This window comes from Hippopotamus amphibius, chromosome 8 (assembly GCF_030028045.1).
Source record: "Hippopotamus amphibius kiboko isolate mHipAmp2 chromosome 8, mHipAmp2.hap2, whole genome shotgun sequence".
Classification (NCBI taxonomy): domain Eukaryota; kingdom Metazoa; phylum Chordata; class Mammalia; order Artiodactyla; family Hippopotamidae; genus Hippopotamus; species Hippopotamus amphibius.
The window spans coordinates 6,121,318-6,136,165 of NC_080193.1; the positions used below are offsets into that span (position 1 = coordinate 6,121,318).

A 14,848-nucleotide genomic window follows, 5' to 3' on the forward strand; every position below is an offset into this window, starting at 1 on the left:
TGCTGTGCAGGTGTGAACGTGTTATATCCGTTCATTTGTAACTGTGGTGTGAGCAAAAATGGACACCCCACCTGCGATTTGCACGAAAGAAGAGCAGCATGCAGTGATTCATTTTTTGTGGTCTGAGGGTGTGCCTGTCCGCACACTTCTGCCCACACTGTCGATACTCTGCAAACACTTCGTTTGGAGGTGTTAAAGCATCCTCTCTATGGTCCTGATCTTGCTCCATCAGACTTTCACCTGTCTGGTCCCCTGAAAGCAGCCCTACCAGGATGAAGATTCACTTCTGATGAGGAAGTGAAGATAATGGTGCATTCGTGGCTTGCAGCTCAGCTCAGCCTAATACATTTTTTAATGAGGGAATATGAAAGCTTGTTGACAGATGGACAAAGTGTACTGAAAAGCAAGGAGACTGTGTCAAAAAATGATGTATTTGTCTTTCTTAAAAGTTAGTTAAAATAAATTCTACAGCCAGAATGTGGATAATTTTTGACGCATCCTTGTATACAGATTTCATGTTTTCTATCACTCTAGTTAATTTTGAATTAGTATGCTTTGTTTTCCTCAATATATACATCTAAACTGGTTAATTTCCTAATCTATCTCATGGTTTTCAATTGAGTGCTTTATTATGACTCTTTAGATGGGAAAGGCAGACAACATCCATACTGCATACCAGCTCATAGTTATGCTCCACCCAGCACACTGTCTCTTCATTTATTCTGATACAAACATATTAGTGTTACTATGAGCAGCACCTGTGCTATGCAGAGACTAGAATTAGTGAACACTTGTGGGAAGACTTCAAAAGTTACAGAAATGCTCTGCAATGTTCTAATTTTTCTTAATGACTAATTAAGCGTGTCAACCACAATTTTATTTACGTTTTTAAAGCTATTTAGATATTCAGCCTGCATAACATCTGGGGAGAAACTACAACATAAAATGACTACTTATAAGTTTGCCAATTAATGTACCTCGAACCTTAAAAAAAACAACAAAAAACAAACAAAAAAAACCTCCTAGCACTCATGCTGAGCAGAATAGTATTCAAATCTGTAGATTGTCTAGTCTTACCTTTAAGTATCTTCTATGTTTTGACCATAACCTCCTTCTTTCCATAACTGAGAAAAATTATTGGTCCTAAACATTGTCTACATGCCTCAACTTTTCATTTATTTTTATCTAGAAAAAACTCAGTGTATTGGAAAGACCAGATTTTGAAGTTTCTGAAACCTAGATTTGAAACCTGGTTCTGTAAACAAGTTAGCTGAGTGATTTTTGCACAAGTCACTCAACTTGGCTCTCTGAACTTTTTTGTTGTAGTTTTTGTTTTCCTTTCTAAAGCATGCCTAAAACACCTATCTCATAATGTTGTTCTAAGGGTGAAATGAGATAAAACATCTCCATTACTTAACACAGTACTTGGCACATAACAGATGCCCAATCAACAGAAGCTGCTCCCAGTTTCTAAGTTCCCTGAAAGTATAGAGCATGTGTTTCCCTGAATCCTCACCATCACAATAGAAGCATAGTGCTTCACACATCACAGAAACTTAAGTGAATCCCAGGGACTGCCTTAGGAGGAAGTTTCCAGCTTCAGGCAAATATTTCACTACTATTACCTTTTTTGGAGGCAGCTCTAACTCCACTGGGTGTATTCCATATAGATTTATATAGAAATGTGGTAATGATTTTTTTTATTCTTTAATAACATTTCAACAGCTTCCCATGGTTCCTAGAATACAATGCAAACTCTTTACTATGGCCTAGTGATCTATTTAGTCCCAGTTTATTTCCCTCCCCCCCACCCCCCCACCACACAGTTAATACGTCCTAGCCACACCTGCCCTCCACCTGCTCCTCAACTACTGCTCTAAGCGTATTTCAGCCTCATTGTCTATCTTCCTTTAATTGGGATGCCTCCCCCACCCTCACAGCCTGGGCTATTTATAATATCAGGCTCAGCCGTGGCCTCCTGAGATTCCTTCGCTTGATTCCTCTACCTCCTCCACCACCCTGTGTTATCCCATTCGTGGAATATCGTTTACCGCAAAGCCATATCGTCTCTCATTTACTTGTTTCCAAGTGAGGGCAAGGGCTGTGTCTGTTTTGCTTCCAGATGTACCCCAGGGCCTAGACCTGAGCCTGGCACAGAGCAAGCGGGTGACCTTGGGCTGCACCTCCTCCTAAGCTCACCTCCTGGCTTTCAGGCTGGAGCCCGGGTCATGCGGGGCCTTCACCGGGACCCGCTAGCGTCTCCCCACAACAGGCCCCCTTCCCGGGTCCTAAGGGCGCGCATCCCCTTCCCCCACGCCCCCCGGGGGGCTGGTCGGACGCCCCTGCGGTCGCGTCACAGCCACGGCGGGATTCTGGACTCGGGGGCAGGGGGAGGCGGGCGTTGGGAACTCGCGCGGCCGCACCTGTTCGCGGCTCGAGTCTGGGTCCGTGGAACCTGCGCGCGAGCCGCCCACCCGGCCAGCGCCTCTCCGACCCGTCTCGAGTCTTTAACATGGACTTCGGAAGTAAGGTGTCCGTCAACAAGCCGGGCCTCCTCTCGAAAGCAGTGAGAGAGAGTTTAGCTCTCGTTACCAGAAGACGACTGCCAGGGAACTGACTGGAAAACTCACCAGAGAACGTAGGCTGCAGAGCCGCCTCCAAAGAACTTGACTGGAGGGAGGAGCCGCCGGCAGGAGACGTGAGAGCGCGCGCGGAGCCTGCGCAGACGCAGTAGATGCCTCGCGCGCCCAGGGTGGGGCGCGGAACTGGGGCGGGGCCAGCTCCTCTCGCGCGTTGACGCAACCAGTCGCGGCGGAAGGGTGTGGACGCGCAGGCGCCGTGGTGGTTCGGCAGTCAGGGGGGCGGAACCGCGCAGGCGCCGTGAGAGACGGCGGTGGCGGCGGCGGCGGCGGTGGCGGCGGCGGTAGCGGTAGCGGTAGCGGCAGCTGTGAAGAGGTTCCGGGAAGATGGTGCTGATTAAAGAATTGTGAGTGGGATCGGTGGGCGCGAGCGAGGTTCCGGGACGGCGGTGGTGAGAGATTCCTTGATTGAGAAGCGGCGGAATATTCCTAAGAAGGAGCGAGCCTCGGGCCGGCCGCTCCCTGCGCGCGCCCCCTCCCCCCGGCGCGCGCCCCCGGCCCGCCAGAGGCTCCTCCGCGGCGCGCCCCCGGCCCCACCGCGCTCCTGTGTTGTCGTGGTAACGGTGCCACCCTCTGCCCCCGGGGCGGCGGCGGCAGCGGGGTCCCGGCCGGAGCGCGTGGCTCGGGAAGGCGCAGCCGGGAGTTTCCGCTGGGACCCGCCTTCCCCCCAACCCCCCGCTCCAGTCTGAGCCTGGGCCCATCCCCAGCTCGCGGGTGGGAGCCAGACGCAGCCCGAGGGTGGGGGAGACGCGGTGGGTCTGTGATTTGTCGTCCGGGTTGGAGCCTGCCCGTAGCCCGCGGGAGGTGGGCTTGTCCGGTAAATGCAGCCCTGGTGTCGGTGCTCGAGGGGGGACGTAGCTGCCCTGAAGTTCATGCTGGAGTCGGGAGTCGCGGAAAACCGGCTCTTCGCTGGGCAGTGAAGCTCTCCCTTCACGGGAGAGCCATCTTTCTGCTCTGAGTCTCAGTTTCCACATCTTTAAGATGGGGTGACACTTTGGGCCCCATGGACTTCCCGGGGTTTAGGCGAGGCGTTGACGTGTGGTTGGTTAAATAGAAGGGTTTCCAGGTGTATCAGACCGGCGAAGTGGTTTTGTTGAGAAGTTATGGCATTTCCTACCGGCAGGAACTGTGAAAATCACAGGAAGTCTGATTGGCAGTGAATGTTCAGCTGTCACAGCTGGTGCGTGTTGTCAGCATCCTTGGGGCAACTAGGGATTTCGAGTGTGGCCCTTTCTTAGGTTTTTCAAATGCTCTTTTCATTTTACACTAAGTTTTTGGCTTAATTAGCCAACTCCGGACAGCTTAATTTTAGCGTTAGTCCTCAAACTTCTTTAAAAAAGTTACTTCTGTTGCTTTTCTGCTTAAAATCCTTCAGACTTCTGTCTCACTGGGAATAAAAGCCAACGCCTTTACTATAGCCTGGGAGGTCTTAACACTGTTTTGTGCTCTGATTTCAGTTACTCCCCTTCCTTGCCCATTCCAAGCTCACAAGTTGTCTTGCTGTTCCTTCACTACTCCAGGAAAAAAAAGCCTGTTTGCTGTTCCTTCTGCGTGAAGAGCTCTTCCCTCATCTGACTCACCTCTTTCTTTCAGGTCTTGGCTTAAATATCACCTTCTTAGGGAATCCCTCCCTGAAGATCTGATTGCAGCCCCCACGATTTGATTGCCTTCCCTGCTGTATTGTTCTCAGTAGCAGTTATCACTACTAATATGCAACACAATGGTTGTTTTTTCTGTTCTACTAGATGTATTCTCTCATTGCATGTGAACTCCATGAATTTGTCTGTTTTGCTCATTCTTACATTCTCAGCTCTTAGACTAGTCTCTGGCACATAGTAAGTATTCAGTAAATATTTGTTAAGTTAATGAAAAATTATAACTTTATTCGGTGACAGGGATCCTGAGAAAAGACACATTTTCAGTTAAAGCTTATTTATAGTATTGAACTTTGGATTTATAAAATTTTTCTTCCAAGTCATTTGTACAATGTATCATGCAAGTGTTACCTCATTTATTACTCTGAAATTTTTGTAACCTATAGGTGGCAGGTATTAAGACTTCTGGAGGAAATAAGACAGGAAGAAATTGACTTGGGCCAAGTCACATAGCAAGTGAGTTGCAGAACTGATTTTAGGTCATAGATCTAGTCATTTTCCTTTTATTAGAGTTATTTCCTCCCTCCTAAAATGTAAATTAAGTGTTCAGTAGATCCCTTTGACAGTTATGTGAGTAGTATCAGGCTAAATCATGGAAAGAAATTCTCACTGGGAATTTACATGCTGTGCTTTTTGTGAATCATTACTGTCTTTATAAAAATTTTAATGTACCAAGGTAACAAATGTTGAAATATGCTCAAGGTGTAATATTTTTTCTGAAGGAGTTATAAATTACATTTCTTGATGTTCACGTCTCATGTATGTCTCCTAGACTTTTTTCCTCCTACACTTTCTTTTTTTCTTTTTTTTAATTCTTTTTCTTTATTTCTTTCTTTTCTTTCTCTTTTTCTTTTTTCTTTTTCGCTGAGACATGGGTTGCAGTATCATAGTTTCCTGATTAGGGATTGAACCTGGGCCCTTGGCAGTGAAAGCACAGAGTCCTAACCACAGGACAACCAGGGAATTCCCATTTCCCTCCTAGACTTTTTGAGGTCAGAGGCTGTTTTTAAGTATTCCTGGTATCCAGCACAGCATCTCATCTAGCACACTGTAAGAGCTCAGTGTTGTCTAATGAAAAAAATGATTCTTCCTACTCACAGGTCAACTTTCTGAAATTGTTTTTGGTCAGGAACAATGAATAGGTCATTCCTATGTGAAGATATTGGTAAACTGTAATATACTTTGGTAAATGTTTGTTGTCTTAAAAAAGGCCAACTATTTTTGACATAAAAGGTTAGAAATAATTTTTTTCAGGGTGGGGAGTTCCCTTCAAGTTGTTACTTAAGCAATAGATGAAACTGCCATTAGTGTAAAGTCCTGGTTTTAAAGTACTAGTTGGTAGTTCAATCTTGAAAATTATTTTCATAAGGATTTTCAGAGAAGTTTGAAAGATTTCGAATTGCTCTGAAAGTTGAATACTGCTTTTAGAATAATAATACAAAATCAAAGCCTGTCTCTTTCCTGTTTTACTCTTTCTTCAGCAAATCTTGGAGAAGTTATTTGACTCATCATTCATTCACAATGTCTTAGTCACTTTCATTTTGTGAAGTAAGTTTCCCTGCAATTGTTATTATATAAAAATAGGGATCTTCCTACTAGTGAGTAGTTGTTAAAATTACTCAGCAGTGATTCTTGGTTTAGTGAAACTTTAGGGAAGTCTTTAACTGTTTCCTTTCTATTCCTTCCTCCCATTTCCTCTGCAGCCCAGCATCCTCGTTTGGGCCTTTCTTTCTAAATCCTTGCCCTGCCTGCCAAAAGATGGCTTTTCCCCACCCTCCTGCTTCTCAGTGTTTTTAACCACCTACAGATGAAGCCTTCAGGTTAGCTGTAGTTATGTCCCTCACCTTTTGGAACAACCTTCCGGGATTCTTTGTTGTCTAATAAATTTAATAGACTTCTTACCATTGTATTCCAGGAGCTGAAAATATGCTCCCAACATATAACTTTATATCTCTCAAAATATGCTGCTGTCCTATATGGTAGTCTTCCCCCTGCCCACTGTACTTCCTCCGCCCCAGTTTATTTTCTGTTATTGAGACACCGAGCAAGTTAGTGTGTACCCTGAGGAGACAGCTAAAATGATTAGGTATGGAAGAATTTTGTATAACAAGTTTATTTTTGATGAGAATAAAAATTAGTAACCATTGTGACTTTGAGAATGTTCATTGTCTTTAGATGACCATTATCAGAAAGACAGTGATGAGTGACCCCCAGTACTCAAGGAGGAGGGAGTAACAGGGGACGTGTTGGAGAGTAAGGTGGTGTGAGCATTCAAGCATCGATGCTTGAGGAGACCAAGGAGAGAGAAATAGGTGAAAGGTGCAGCTGCAGAGAAGTTGGAATGAGGAAAACTATTGGGAATTTTATGTAAAAGGAAAACTGAGGTGAAGCCATGATACATTTTTTCTCTCCTTATAGTAGAAAGAGGTAAAATAAGATTTTAAATGGCACTGCTATGGTAGCTTGATGGTTAGGAGGGAAAAGTCTGAGAATGACTAGGCCAAAAAAAAAAAAAAAGGTTGCTACCTTGGACACCAGCTATTATCATGAGACATTTGGTATTCAGGGAAGGCCTTGGTTTTCAGAGCTTAGGGTGGAAATAAGTGTGAGGGTACTTCCCTATAAGAATCTGGAGATAAAATGCGATATCCTAATATAATGTAAATGAATTCTTTTTTTGAGTTCATCTTTAGGAGCATTATGCCTCTGTACTGGTCCTCTTGTATGTACAGTAACAAACTCTTGGACAAGATCAAACACGGCAATCTTATGTTGAATCTACCCTGGAAGGGATTATATTTATAAGGCTCAAATATTTTCCATGGTAAAGTTTTTCCTTACCAAGTCTAAAGGACCTTTTTACTTGTTTTTCTCAATAAAATTGAGGAATAACTGGGTAGTGGGGGAACAGTTTTTGGAGGCATTCATTCGTGAGATTCAAGACACATATTCTGTGAGAAAGTATCATCAAAACAAAATGCATAGTGTATAGGTGGAGAATGAAACCATACTAAAAATTTCATGAGGGCAACTTGACCAGATAGACGACAAGTAATACATCCTGTACCCTGCAATTTTCAGTGGTGAGTTTTCGCTTGTTCCTTTACTCCTCACAAGGATCTCTACACCTGCGTTTTTGGGGTCCTGGAATAATGAGGATGCTAAATGCAGGTGATTGCTGAAAGCTGGGAATGGGTAATTTTATTTCCTCAGTTTGAAAACTCTTCATTTAGAGCTGTAGTCATTGCAAAGACCCTCTTCCATAAGTGACATCTTGTACTAGGCTATCATTGGATTTACAGTGAAAGCTCTTTTAATCATGGAGATCTGTGTTTTAAAGCCAGGTGTTTCATGTGTAACATGTTTGTTATCCTTCTGTCTTTTTAGCCGTGTGGTTTTGCCGTGTTCGGTTCAGGAGGTAAGTCTTGCTTACGTAGTTTATTTTGATATGCTAATCTAAAGTCATACTTTCATTGTATTCACTTACCTTTACTTTGCAGTTTATGTGACAGAGCGGATTACGATATGTTAGAGGTAATTAATTGTAAATGAATTTCTGTTAACACTGCCTTGTTTCGGAAGGGTCTAAGAATGTAGATTAACTTCCGGTCCAGTGCAGGAATTCTGTCTACAGTATCCCAGAGAAAGGAGGTTCCAGCCTCAACGTAGGCACTTTAGGGTTAAGTCACTTGCTGCTTGGAGAAGCAGCCTACATTACTGTTGGGTATTTTAAACATTTGTCATTACTTTAAACCAAAATCTGCTTTCCTATAAAGTTTGCCTGCTGTTTACAGTTCCTTCCACTTGAACAAAGAGAAGTGAACCTGTTCTGTCTTGTACACAGTGACCCTTCAGGGTATCTTTTGGCAGTTCTCTCTCCTCCCCCTGGCCCTTTTGTTCCATCTTCTCTATGCATGGTTAAACATTCTCAGCATATTCATTTGGCCTAATATAATGTAACCTCCAGACTTCCCCACCAGCTCATCTTGCCATTCCATGTGCTGTGGTTTGTTACTCTCAGCTGAAAACAGTGTTCCCTACACGGTCTGACCAGCACAGGACCTCGAGAGGTCATTGTGTCTCTTGACCTGCACATGATACAGAAATGCATCACCTGTTCAGCACTTGCATGTCCTGCAGTTGTTGCTATCTGTAGTATACCCAGGAATGAGGACAAAAGCAGAGATGGCTTCTGAGAAATCAAGATAAGTGTAGCAAAACTCAAAAAGGCCTTTGGATCCTTCTGTAACTTGCGTACAGCTTGCACTCCTCACTTATCTGGTTTTCCTAGAGTTGACACTCGATTAGAAGCAGTGAGTTAGAAGAGGGACAAAACAAACTGATAACCTAAGACGTGACAGCTGACAGAAGGCAGACAGAAAAAAAATAAAATGCAGGAACTGAAAACGAGTAGCTGTCTGGCACTGTTTCATGTAGACTTGAACACAGCTGCAGGTATCTCAGTAGTGCCTGAGGTTTCTGAAAGTGTATTAGAACACTCGAGACAAGCCAGGCTCCCCTATTCTTTACTTGTACAGTTGTTTGAATTAGAATGTGGAAATAGACATTGTTTCTGTTAAATTTTTTCTTTTGGTTTCAGCTAGTTGGATCAACTCGTTGAAATGTTTCTGAGTCTTGGTATTGTCACCCAGAATAATCTCAGCTTTTTGTTATATTCAGACTTAAACATGCCTCCTGTCTTTATTTAAGTTATTCTTACAAACAAGAATGAAAGCCTAGTAGCATGTGGCAAAATATCAGTCCATTGATAACATATTTTTGGATATTGTTTCTTTGTAAATTTTTGTTAACTCTGTTCCTGACCAAGATCAAATGTACCCTTTGACTTAGAGATATTTTAATCCTATTTTTAAAATATGACAGTGTTGAAAGTATATTTTGAAGAACTTAAGTATTGTAGCATTACCAGACTAACCCTGGTAGTGTATTGTGAAAACCAAAAGAAAAAAGATAGCCCTTTCGTCCGTCTAAAATCTCTACGAAAACTTATTTTTGATGCATTTAAGAAAACTTTCCAAATTGAGTGTGTGTGTATATGTATAAATTAACCTGTAAGTTAGCATCATATTCCCATGGACTTTTTAGATATGAATATTTACTGAGCTTACAACCACCCCTGTTTTTTATTCCTCAAATAAAGTGTTAGTTTTGAATTAGTTTTTATAGGTAGCTTTTCTTTGAAAATATGCTTAAAAAAGAAAAAAACGTTTCTTCAGGCTGTCTTCATTGAAAGGAAGAAATTTAGCCAAATTTGAAGAGATTGGAGATAATGTCATGATTTAGTTGCTAGAACAAATTAGAGCACAAGAACTTTGCATTTGCTGGAACCGTTAGAAATTCCAGATTGGCATAGTACGATACTGCCCACTCACAGATATTGGTGCAGGCCACTGAGAGTTCTCATTCACTTTAAAATGAAATAGAAATCACTGCCAGCAATTTCTTGCCTTTTATGGTAATACTTGGATATTTATAAATACTTTAAAAACAGTTTCTGTTTACTGGAGAACTTCACAATTAACAGTTCTGACCCTGGATACCCAATACTGTTTCTGTTTAGGTGGGCAAGGGCCAAATCAGGCATGTCATATATATAAGCAAGGAAAAGAAGACCCCAGAGGTCTACTAAAATTTAGACTGTAATGGTTTTTTGTACTCGCAGGCTTTTATTATATCCCTCCTCATTATTGAGAATGGTATTCTGATTGCTCAGCTTTCTTATTTGGCGAGGTAACAGTTATATTCTGCTGTACCTTCTTTAGAATTTTGTGAAGTTAAATGAGGCATAATAGATATGAAAATGCTTTGGAAAATAAAAATGTATATTATTCAAAAACTGAAATAAGTGTTAAGATGTTGTCTTAATAAGTGGATAGTATATATTAAAGCACCAGAATATTTGTAACCAACAGTTTTCTTAAATAATGGAAATCTTACAAAATATTATAGTTTCTTAAAACTGTATGATCATCTGGTGTTTGTCTCTCTAAATATTAATTTCTCATTTCAGTCATGTTTTCATATAGAACATATGTGCTGAATGGTTTGGATGTGCTTTTCTGTATCTACAGTAAGATTTTAGCACAGTAAGTTTCTGCACTTATGCTGACTTACTGAAATTCTCTACTCTTTGATATTTCAGTATCAGGTTGGGCAGCTTTACTCTGTTGCAGAAGCCAGTAAGAATGAGACTGGTGGTGGAGAAGGAATTGAAGTCTTAAAGAATGAACCTTATGAAAAGGATGGAGAAAAGGGACAGTATACACACAAAATTTATCACCTGAAGAGGTAAGCAGGGTGTTTACATTTGGTGCTTAGTCATCATATTAAATAATCATGCTTTGACTCTCCAGTCTACTTATTAAGCACATAACTACCTAACTCATTAATAGATGTGCGGGGGTGCTTTAAAGAATTTTAATGTGACCAAAAAAAAATTTCTTTTCATTGTGATAATATGTTGCATTTAATTTTTTGAGAGCATTCCTCCCCCTTTATTAGTTATTTTTTAATTATAAAGTGATCTGTGTGCTTATAAAAAAGTTCAAACAGAAGATTATAAATTAAAAACTTAGTCCCCACCTCATGTCATCACATACCCATAACCCCAGAGAGAAACTAGAAACAGCTTTGAGTTTATCCTTCCAGATCACTTTCTATACTTATTCAAATAAATTTTTAAAAAACATAGAAATATATCAGTTGTATCATTTATTGTTTTCCACAGCGAATGGGATCATACCATACATGTGGTTATGCACTTTGCATTAATTTTCATGCAGTGCTACATCACGAGCATCCTTCCATGTTGTTATTATTTAATACCCTTTCCACTCTTTTTAAAGCTGAGTAAAATTTCTTGGTGTGGATGTAAGCATAGTTTACTTAACCATTCTCTAAATGGCAAGTTGATTTAGGTGTTTTAGGTATTTCCCTTTTTGTCTGTTACAGGTCATATTTCTGTGGGAGGTGGCTGTACACAAGTCTTTATGCCTTAGGTTACTATTTCTCTAGGAGCAGTTTGTTACAGTAGGGTTGCTGGACGTCCATGCTCTCTTAAAATTTTGATATTATTGCCAGATTGCCTTCCAAGAGTTTGAGAGCATTTGGTTTTCCATATTTTTCTTTTTAATATTTCCCAATTTGATACACCAAAAATAGCCTCTTGTTTAAGTTTGCATTTCTTTATTAGTGAAGTTAAATGTCTTTTCATATTAATTGGCCATTTGAATTTCTTGTGTGACTTGACCCTTCGAATCCTTTGTTCATTGTTTTTATCTTCTTGGTTTGCAGAAGTTCTTTTGTGCATTCTCCTAACTTTGGCAGTCTGATCTCTGTCTTCGATATAAATATTTTAAAATAAAAAATGCATACTAATATTTATCCAAGGGAGAAAGATCAGTAATGGATTTTAAGAGTCTTTTTTGTCAGTAGTGTCTCCAGTTTATCAAAGGAGGAGGGGATCTGCTCTGCTCTTGGCTTTCTTCTCTTCATGATGATTAATGCCAGGGTTTTATAGAGCTTTTTAAAGTAGTAGGTAAGCCGTGATGATTAGTATTTTTCATATTTTCTCAGTTTGAGGCTATTGCTTCATTTATAATGACACATGAATATAAAGTGGGTCCTCACTTTGTAGAACCTTAAATTTTACTTTTATTTTCTCTTAGAACACAGCATTTCTTTGTTTCTAATGCAAGTTTGAATGAAGACAATAACTTGGATTAATCAGTTATCCATAGAAACTGTTATTCATGGTTTCTATTACTTTGCTAGCACCTGAAGTGTATCTAAAAATGCCATTTGAGAGAATTTTAGCATTCCAGATGGTATAACCTGTGTAATATTTGTAGTATTGAATTTACTTATGTTTACTCACCTTTTAGTACTTTACATTTACTCATTAATTGAATTTTACCAACATATTAAAAACTTTCTTTATTATAAACATTCAACTCTCTGGGGCATCTAAAATAAACCAGAAAGTTTGATGTGCTATGATGTTCATATAAACTTGAAATAGATTCAAAATATCCTTCATTTGAAAACTAAGGGTTGGAATATTGAGGAAATGTTTGATATATTATTACAAGGAAAAGAGCAGTTGCTAAATTTATATGTAAGTAATGTGCTGTATATAATTTTAAAAATTAATCAGAAAAATGCCTAGAAAGAGATTCGTTAAAAATGTTAAGAATGTTTTTCCCTTGGTGGTGAAGTTATGGGTGATTTAAATTTATTTTACTCTTTTGTATTTTTGTTTAATGAGAAAGTAAAGAATGATGAATATTATTTTTGAAACATCTGATTTAGGTGACACTCCAGCCACACATAATGGATCTGTTAAGTTCAAGAGGGCTGTATAAATATGGTTAGTGCAAGAGATATTATTATTCTGGAGAGCTTACTGGGATGAGGTTCAGAATTCCTTTCAGGCTTTTAGTCTATTAAATAAAGGAAAACCTTGGCTCTGGAGGCCAGCCTCCCAGCACAGTCAGGCTTCTGAGGCTCCTTCTTCATAACTAGAAGGAGCTGAAATCATTGCACAGTACCCTTTGGTTTCAGCCTTTCATGGCACTCATTTACTCCTCATTGCAGTCCTGAGACATGGGCAGTATACACATTGTACATAAGAAGACGCTAAGTTTCATATTTACTCAAAGTCACACAGCTAGTAAGTGGCAGAATGGAGACTGAGCCTGGATTCTCTGATTTCTTTTTTTTTTTTTTTTTTTAATAAATTTATTTATTGTATTGGCTGTGTTGGGTCTTTTTTTTTTTTTGCTGTGAGCGGGCTTTCTTTTAGTTACGGTGAGTGGGGGCTACTCTTCGTTGTGGTGTGCGGGCTCCTCATTGCCATGGCTTCTCGTTGCAGAGCACGGGCTCTAGGCACGTGGGCTTCAGTAGTTGCAGCACACGGGCTCAATAGTTGTGGCTCACAGGCTCTAAAGCGCAGGCTCAGTTGTTGTGGCGCATGGGCTTAGTTGCTCCGCGGCATGTGGGATCTTCCTGGAGCAGGGATCGAACCCGTGTCCCCTGCATTGGCAGGTGGATTCTTAATCACTGAGCCACCTAGGAAGCCCGATTCTCTGATTTCTAATCCCATACTCTTTTGGTCACGAGTCGCAGTCTCAAGGGCCTGCGCTGATGAGCACAGGTGTCCCATGAGAAGGGTGAGATGGGGTCTAATTGGATGGTGAGGACTATTTGATGCTCATAGAAGGCTGACCTTGTCACACTGAGATGGCAGTTCTGGATGGAAGCATGGAGAGGCATGAGACAGGAAAGGGAAGAAGGAAAGAAGGTGGCAGTAATGGAGCTCAGACAGTGCAGCAGATAACAGCCACTCTGGTGGTAATGAAAAACAATCAAAAACCCGTCCATTAATAAAGACAAAACAGGAACCAACTATCACTGGTCCTGTGGGGGAGATCATGCAAGGGAAGTCAAATGTCCACGCTCAAAGTCATCAGTGTCACACTGATGGCATAGGAGCCACAGGATGACTGTGTTGTAGAAGAGTAAAGAGTCACTCAGCAGCAAGTGCCGAGGCCTTCATGTCTTGGAGGAAAGACCACAGTCATGGCCCAGAGCTGGCGATACAGCCCCATCAGACTTCAGTGTCCTACAGGGGCATCTGTTCAGCATGCTGAAGACATACCCACAGTCCCGGGAGAGTTTTAGAGCTCTCTCCCTGAGGAAGTTAAATTTGTGGCCAGAAATGCATGTTCCCTTTGCCAGCATTTATTCCATTGGGTAACCTACAGTGCTGTACACACTGTCACTCCTAGCATCAACAGGCTTGCAGACTTGGCAGACCACGCCGAGTAAGATGGTTGGCTAAGGCTGCCAGCACCTTATTTTACATTTGGGACACTTGAATTCTGAGATCTGCTCTACCCAGTATTATCAAGGTCTCTGAATTCTTTAGTCAGTATGCTTTCCCATTTCAGCAAAAACACTTCATAATAAGATACACAATCTCAAACAGAAGATTGAGAAACAATCTTGGGGAAGTGTTAAAAAATTCAAAATTTAATACATCCATAACATGCTACATTAAAAAAGGAGTTCCCAGGGCCGCCAGCCTTACAGTAGAGGTTGAGTAGTAGTATATTTTTCCTACATAAAAATAAAATAAATACAAAATTTAGTGATCATCGCAAGGAACATTTCAAATTTCTGGTTTCCCTGACTCTCAGGTAATAGTCCTCTTATGAAATAATGAGATTCTTTCCATTTCCTTTGATAACTTATAGTGAGTGGTCACCCGTTGTGATTCTAAGTAAAGGATCTAGTACTTCCTGTGTGCCGGTCACTGTAAGTGCTCTAGGTGGGAGCGCATTCATCTGCCACATCAGTGAGGAAGCTAAGGTCCAGTAACTAAGGTCTCGGTAGCTGGCTGATACATCACTGCTCTTTGGTAGCAGAGATAGCCCATGAATCCAGGCAGGCATTTTGACTCTGGAACTTTTCCTGTTTATCACTCTGCTTTACTGCTGAGTGGGAGGAAGTTTTCCATTTCCTAAAGTGAGC

The 14,848-nt window shown here is 41.1% G+C and overlaps 1 protein-coding gene, 1 long non-coding RNA gene and 1 other non-coding gene across 4 annotated transcripts in view; 2 read left to right on the forward strand and 1 right to left on the reverse strand.

Annotated features, from left to right (window-relative positions):
* The window catches only part of LOC130858511 (uncharacterized), a 63,130-nt gene extending 60,386 nt beyond the window's left edge, over positions 1-2,744 (reverse strand). Inside the window, exon 1 of one of the 2 annotated variants that reach the window (XR_009055066.1) lies at positions 2,631-2,744. This is a non-coding gene — a long non-coding RNA (uncharacterized LOC130858511). The remainder of the gene's footprint in view (positions 1-2,630) is intronic. The other variant, XR_009055067.1, reaches the window with a different exon arrangement.
* Positions 2,745-2,868: 124 nt separating this feature from the next.
* Positions 2,869-14,848, forward strand: part of PITPNB (phosphatidylinositol transfer protein beta) — a 66,408-nt gene continuing 54,428 nt past the window's right edge. Inside the window, exons 1-3 of the mRNA XM_057745120.1 lie at positions 2,869-2,986; positions 7,682-7,712; positions 10,458-10,603. Of these exons, the coding sequence (XP_057601103.1) occupies positions 2,967-2,986; positions 7,682-7,712; positions 10,458-10,603 (197 nt within the window). The 5' untranslated portion in view covers positions 2,869-2,966. The remainder of the gene's footprint in view (positions 2,987-7,681; positions 7,713-10,457; positions 10,604-14,848) is intronic.
* On the forward strand, positions 14,323-14,442 carry LOC130859752 (small nucleolar RNA U109). The gene has a single exon (XR_009055303.1). It is a non-coding gene; the product is annotated as a small nucleolar RNA U109 (small nucleolar RNA).